Below are 7511 nucleotides of genomic sequence, written 5' to 3' on the forward strand. Positions count from 1 at the left end.
CCTAGTGATGGCATCTATCCTACTCGTGATATGAACTCTCGTGCACTCAATGAGATTATACGGGTCATCTTGAACCTAGTGATCGAAAAAGAGTTATTCTTATGATATTATATTGAAATTAAGGTAATGCAAACCAAAAGCAAATCTTATGAAAGTGTGCATGGATATCAGCTCTCTTTGAGAAGAAAAATGTTGGGGTTAAACTCTCGACTGTTCCACCAATTGAAGATCTTCAAAATGATGCTAATAAAATCTTTAAAGAATAAAAGTGTGAGGTTTCTTTACAATTCCTTGAGAGGCATTTTTATACAAGGGCGGCCAATCAGATCAGAAAAGAGTTCCTGCGGCCTTGGCGCCTGGGGGCACGATGGGCAGCGGCCCATCATCGCGACCCAACTCGTAAGCTACCCTTTGGCGGAACAGAACCCCATTTTCCCGTTCTTCTGCGGGAACCTGCAGGTTTTTGTCGATGGAGGCCTTAATTTCTCCATAGTAGCCCGCAGAATTCCTATAGAGCTCGAACACCATTCCTAGTTGCATGTCGTGCGAAAAGCTCCCAACAAAGGCTGCAACAAGGCTGCAGATGGCTGCGTGCACGCCCAGGTTAGTGCTGCTGCTCCACGTGAAACCGTCTATAGCATTGAGCGTAGCCCCGGAGATGGCAAACAAGGGCGCCGCTATAGCCAGACACTTGTTGACCTTCTGGACATTGGTGGCCCAATTGGTGTAAGTTTGGATGTCGGAATCGTGAAGCAGGGTGGCTACGTCTCTTAAATCGCGAGCGATGGAGTCGTTCCACCCGTTGCTCTGGCAGGCCGGCTCTGACGGTACTGCGGAAGGAGGGTCGCTCAGAATCGGAGGAACGACTTGAGGCGGGAACTTGGGCAGCCCACCGGGCGTCAATGGCATAGGGTATGCCCTGTCCAGGGCTTGGAGCCTGCCCCTAGAATCTTTAAGCAGTGCTGCGGTGCGTTGCCTTAGATGAGGAGGGAGTTGCAGTGCGAATTGGATGTCATTGATGAGCTTCTTGAAGAGGCGAGAGGCAGTTCGCTGTTCTTCCGCCAACTGAGACGGTTGAAACTGGTTGACGACGGACATCATGAAAGCACACCCTGCATCCAAGAAGAAGGCGGGCAAGCTTAAGCTCAAGCTATGTTGCTGTCCATCCAGGCCCGCCAGGACGGTCGCAGTCATGGTGGCCGCGGTGAGGGTGTTCTGGAAGAGCCTGTTCCAATTGTCCCGCTGTTGGGCGAGGATGGAGTGCATCTCGGCTCGATCCGCTGCTAGGTTTGCTAACAAGCGCAATTCTGCTACCGCCATCGAATCTTCCTCCTCCTCCAAGTCGCGCCTGACTCCTGGGGCAATATTTCCTACAAGGCCATCATGGTTGTCCCAGAAAGCCAGATGGTCCGCCTTCATGGACGTGTAGATATTACCGGTGGGGGGGGATGTTGATGAAGTGGACGAGGGAGCATCCTCAAGACGTTGTGGAACCTGGGCATTCCTGGCCGAAAATGACGCGCTGTGATGAGAGGCGCGGGAACTAATTGCTGTGCAGCCAAATATTGCTGCTGTTGGGGAGCTGCTTTGGAGCTGGGCTGCGCCTGCTCTTAGGCGAACTTGATCGATGCGTAGGTCGGAGGAGCTGACCGGATAGATTATGGTTTGCGCGACTGCAGGCAAACGCAGGGCCATGCGAAGAAGAAGAAGAAGAAGAAGGTGGGCGTTGAAGATGAGGAGCTGCGAGGGTTTCGAAAATCGAAATGCTTTGAATGTTGGGTTGAGGGCTCTTCTGTTCTCACTGCCTCCGGTATCGCTCTTATTTATAGGCGACACCTTGCAAGCGGCCGTTGACTGTCTCCAACTTTGAATATATTGAAAAGAGGCTCAGTCGTGATTATAAGTTTGACCGTGCCCCTCGCATTGAAATTCGACGGGCACTCGCCTTTCTTGCCTTTCAACTTTCTTTTTGGTGGTTTTGTATTCTTCCAATTCAAAGCCATCCCAACGGGATCCACTCCCAGTCCCCATGGTTGATTGGGAGGCTGCAGTGAGAGAGCGCTCTTGGCAAGGCTTCGACTCCAGCAGTGACACGCTGACCTACAGTCAAATCATTTGGACTGACCTATAGTGAAGACTTCAAGGCGAAGAAGATCGAGCACCAAGCAAAGGTGACCAAAAGTCACACCAACCATTTTAGCAAGTATTCGTAATGCATTTGGCACGGAATATCTGCGAAGCATTAGAGGGAGGCAGTATACAAAAGAGAATGAGTGGCCATTTGTAAAGGGTCGTCGTCCCATTTTTCTCGAATTTCTTGCTAGTCTACTAGTTTTGGTAGTTCTATGAATTCTCATGTGACTGGGAGAGCGATTGGTACTTGTGCACAAACTTTTGAGACATAGGCATGATACTTAGCAGGTGATATGTGAATAGTTGGTGTCACGGTATAAGTAAAGACAAGGACTCAAGTATGCTAAGTAGGGTAACGATGATAATACCACCTTGCACAGATGACGAGGCAATTCAAATGGAACAACGCTTTCGTCCAATCACTTTCAAAGCTTTTATTGTTTATAATTCAAGTTTGCCTACTATTATACTCATGATAACTTATCCCACCATATTCCCTCACTAGCACACCTAACATCGACACTCCCTACTAAGATCGCCAAAATGTGAGCTAAGAAGCATTGTGCTAACATATTTTGCCTAACGGAAGCTCTCACCATTTCAGTTTGGTGTGCATTACAAACCTTCACATAGAATGCTTATTCATATGTTGAACAATCCTGCATTGACCTAGCTTTCTTGTCATCTTTCCTTTCTTATATGGAGTGCTCCACTTCCACATTTGTGAATACATGCAATTTAAGGTGCAATTTGAATCACATAACATCTTGATAACACCACTTATAATCGATATCTCTGGGTTGAAAAACACCCTAACGATTGAAGGAGAATTTTTGCTCGGCTAGATTCTCCATCCTTGTGAGAGGACAGCATGTGGGAGGTATTAGCCAGTTACAGAATGGAACATATGGGTTGCACGTTGCAGCCTTATGATGGTTGAGCAACCCTTGGCCTTTTGGTCACCATCTTGCAAGACATTATCTACATCCTATGATCCACCTAGAATCACGAGACTTTGGGTTCTTGAGTGACCACCAAAAGGTGGGCATTGCAAGGCATGGCATGTAGGTCTCTTTGACATTTTCATAGCACGAGGGATTCCCTAGTTGTATAGCTCCCCTCGCGGGTTGTTAGCCCCTGTTCCAAAGATTACCTAACTAGTGAGCTGGGTTCTCTACAATAAGCTAGTTCACTTTTAGCAAGTTTTTGGTGCCTTTTCTCCCATACTCAGCACCTTGGGATGCTGGATCGTATGGTTGGTTTTTAAAAGCTTTATTAGAAGTTAAGTTTCTTTGGGGGAAAAAAAGAGTAGATGCTTGTTAAAACTGCAATTTATCGGTTTGTTTTTGAAATCATCACCTCTTTCAATCCACAACTTGGTGATGACGAAAAGCTTCTTCTTTTATGGACCTGCACAAACTAACAACATCTAAAAATTGAATGTTAAATGGTCCTTCTCATACCTCAAAGGAAGGCTCGTCACCCTAGGCAGCCTATCATATGGCTACGTGGAGAGATGAGCATGGATGAAGCAGCATAGTGACTTAAGGGGGTATCTTCATTGCAGTAAGGGATTCAATAATTATTAACATTGACAACTTCAATGAGAAGTGCAATAGACTAGATACAAACGAGTAGATATCTAAACTAGAAGTGTTGAGCACTCACTCAAATGCATGCAAGATGGCACCACATGACATTATCATCTTCTCAATGTAGGTAGAAACTCAAGATGCCTTCAAAGATTTTAAAATCAAAAGGCTAATGATGTGGTGCATATAAAAAGTGGATGTTGTTAGAGAATGTTCAAAATACATTCATCAAGATGGGAGCCATAGTTATGGAACCTTATTTTCAAGTTATTACAAGGAAATTCATTGAACATCTCTTCTATTTTTGTCACAAAGAAGCAATTGTTGAAAAAGAATTGATAAACATAACAACTCTACACATGCACATCCTAGATATGCCACTTTTGAAAACTAGACTATGCAAAATCAGAGTTTGAGGACCTAGCTAAAGGACTATCTATGAGACATCCTCAAATGATATAAATCTGGCATAGCTAATGAAGACTACTATAGGTTGCACTCTAAATGATGCATGCTAGTGATGCTTTTCAAAAAACACATAAGCATTGCTTAGCGACCATTCTTTAAAATTGTTGAAATGCATCAGTAAAAGCACTGCATAAATTGAATCACAAAACGATGTCGCTATGACACTTATATGATATGTTTTTGCCTTGCAAGTGATGCATTGGTTCTGCCGCTTCCTTGGCCTTGCTGCCTTTTTTTTTCCTTCCCTTGATATTTTGCTCTCCCTTGATCTCTTGCAATCTTGCCCTCTCTTTTGCTCTCTTGCATGACCTCTTTCCCCCATTTTGCTCTCTTTGAGGATTATTAGCAATCCAAGTGCTAATTTGGATCTATGGATAATATTAAGAGATTAATTATCAAACAACATAAGATTGCCTCTATGAGATTTCAATGACGTATACTCTTTGCTTAGAGATTGGCTATTAAACACACTAACAGTTTCTTAGACCGCTGGTCCATCAAGACCTTGGGATAAGATGAGTTTGTTGGGAGACACATGTCCCTAGAAAGGGGAGGAATCCGATGGAGGAGCTTGCGTCCTTAGGAAAAATCATTGTTACTTTACAACTACTAGGACATACCCTGCAATATCACTAGATACACCCGGTCCTCTCCCATTCACCTACACCTCCCTCCTCAATATAGCCTTTCTCAGATCCTAATCCCATGATGATGGTACAAGTGGGCACACATATCACAATTGATATTGCAATTGGAGGCATTGTTGTTAATAATGGCTTCAAAAAATGCCTTCCTCACATCCTACTAGGTCCTTCCCAACTACTAGGTCACACTCCACAATATCACTAGATGCACCCTGTCCTCTCCCAACTGCCTACACCTCCCTCTGTTGAGATATCTTGATCTCTTGCAATCTTGCCCTCTTTTGTGTTGTTGTGTCCCTTGATCTCTTGCAATCTTGCCCTCTCTTTTGCTCTCTTGCATGACCTCTTTCCCCCATTTTGCTCTCTTTGAGGATTATCAGCAATCCAATTGCTAATTTGGATCTATGGATAATATTAAGAGATTAATTATTAAACAACATAAGATTTCCTCTATCTAATGTGCATGCATCCTTCAATAATGTATAATTTTTGCTTAGAGATTGGCTATTAAACACACTAACTATCTCTTAGACCACTGGTCCATCAAGACCTTGGGATAAGATGAGTTTGTTGGGAGACACATGTCCCTAGAAAGGGCAAGAATCGGATGGAGGAGCTTGCCTCCTTAGGAAAAATCATTGTTACTTTACAACTACTAGGCCATACTCTACAATATCACTAGATGCACCCGCTCCTCTCCCATTCACCTACACCTCCCTCCTCAATATAGCCTTTCTCATATCCTAATCCCATGATGATGGTACAAGTGGGCACACATATCACAATTGATATTGCAATTGGAGGCATTGTTGTTAATAATGCCTTCCTCAGATCCTACTAGGTCCCTCCCAACTACTAGGTCACACTCTGCAATATCACTAGATGTGCTCTGTCCTCTCCCAACTGCCTACACCTCCCTCCTCTTAGCCTTCCCATGATGAGGGTACAAGTGGACACACATATCACAATTGATATTGCAATTGGAAACATTGTTGTTAATAATGCCTCCAAAAAATCTCTTCATGAATGTTTACTAGCTTGATATTGACATCATATGGAAGTAAGTATACCTTGGGCACAAAGTTTTGAGACATAGGCATTATACTTAGAAGGTGATGTGTGAATAGTTGGTGTCACAGTGCAAGTAAAGACAAGGACCCAAGTATGCTAAGTAGGGTAATGACTATAATACCACCTTGCACACATGATGAAGAAATTCAGATGGAACAACGCTTTTGTCCAATCACTTTTAAAGCTTCTATTGTTTATAATTCACGTTTTTCTACTATTATACTCATGATAACTTATCCCACCATATTCCCTCACTAGCACACCTATCACTGACACTCCCTGGTAAGATTGCCAAAATGTGAGCTAAGAAGCATGGTGCTAACATATTGCTAATTCATTTCCTATGCTCTAGGCTATGCTCTAGGCTCTAGGAAGGTAGTATCCTTATTTTCCATTTTCCTAATGGAAGCTCTCACCATTCCAAGGTTGAGTTTGGTGTGCATTACAAACCTTCACATAGAATGCTTATTCATATGTTGAACAATCATGCATTGACCTAGCTTTCTTGTCATCTTTCCTTTCTTACATGGAGTGCTCCACTTCCACATTTGTGAATACATGGCATTTTAAGGTGCAATTTGAATCACATAACATCCTGATAACACCACTTGTAATCAATATCTCTGGGTTGAAAAACACTCTAAACAATTGAAGGAAAAAAATCTTGCTCGGCTAGATTCCCCGTCCTTGCAAGAGGACATCATGTGGGAGGTATTAGCCAGAGAATGGAACATATGGGTTGCACATTGTAGCCTTGTGATGGGCAAGCAACCCTTGGCCACTTTGGTCACCATCTTGCAAGACATTATCTACATCCTACGATCCACCTAGAATCACGAGACTTTGGGTTCTAAAGCAACCACCACAATGTGGGCATTGTTGCAAGGCATGGCATGTAGGTCTCTTTGACATTTTCATACCACGAGGGATTCCCTAGTTGTATAGTTACCCCCACGAGTTGTTAGCCCCTGTTCCAAAGATTACCTAGGCAGTGAGCTAGGTTCTCTACAACAAGCTAGTTCACTTTTAGTAAGTTTCTGGTTCCTTTTCTCCCATACTCAGCACCTTGGGATGTTGGATTGTATGGTTGGTTCTTAAAAGCTTTAATAGAAGTTTAGTTTCTTTGGGGGGGAAAAAGAGTACATAATATTAAAACTACAATTTATGGGTTTGTTTTTGAAATCGTCACCTCTGTCAGTCCACAACTTGGTGATGTCTAAAAGCTTCTTCTTTAAATATGGACCTCCAAAAACTGACAACATCTAAAAATTGAATGTCAAATGGTCCTCATACTTGAGAGGAAGGCTCGACACCCTAGGCAGCCTATCATATGGCTACGTGGAGAGATGAGCATGGACGAAGCAGCATAATGACTTAAGGGGGTATCTTCATTGAAGTAAGGGATTCAATAATGATTAACATTGACAACCACTACAAGGCATAGGCCCTTTTTCGACGAAAATACCGATGCTTTTTACATTATTATTATTTTTTAAAACAGGCGCAAACGTCGTTATTAAAGTTGTTAAAAGCGTCAGAAAAGAATGGTTGCTATAAAGAGTCCCTATATAGCGACACTGATAAACGTCGCTATATAGCGACA

At 43.1% G+C, this 7511-nt stretch overlaps 1 protein-coding gene across 1 annotated transcript; it reads right to left on the reverse strand.

Moving 5' to 3' along the window:
- Positions 1-327: 327 nt before the first annotated feature.
- LOC147891093 (putative F-box protein At4g22030) lies at positions 328-1695 on the reverse strand. Its single transcript, XM_087389151.1, has one exon. It carries the CDS (start codon positions 1693-1695, stop codon positions 328-330), a length of 1368 nt encoding a protein of 455 aa, XP_087245277.1.
- Between the last annotated feature and the right edge of the window lie 5816 nt (positions 1696-7511).

The sequence above is a fragment of the Dipteris shenzhenensis genome, chromosome 18 (assembly GCF_047967505.1).
Source record: "Dipteris shenzhenensis isolate YYH24624 ecotype China chromosome 18, Dip_SZ_1.0, whole genome shotgun sequence".
Lineage (NCBI taxonomy): Eukaryota > Viridiplantae > Streptophyta > Polypodiopsida > Gleicheniales > Dipteridaceae > Dipteris > Dipteris shenzhenensis.

Coding starts and splice junctions, on each gene's coding strand:
- LOC147891093 (XM_087389151.1), bottom strand. CDS start 1,695: ATGGCCCTGCGTTTGCCTGCAGTCGCGCAAACCATAATCTATCCGGTC.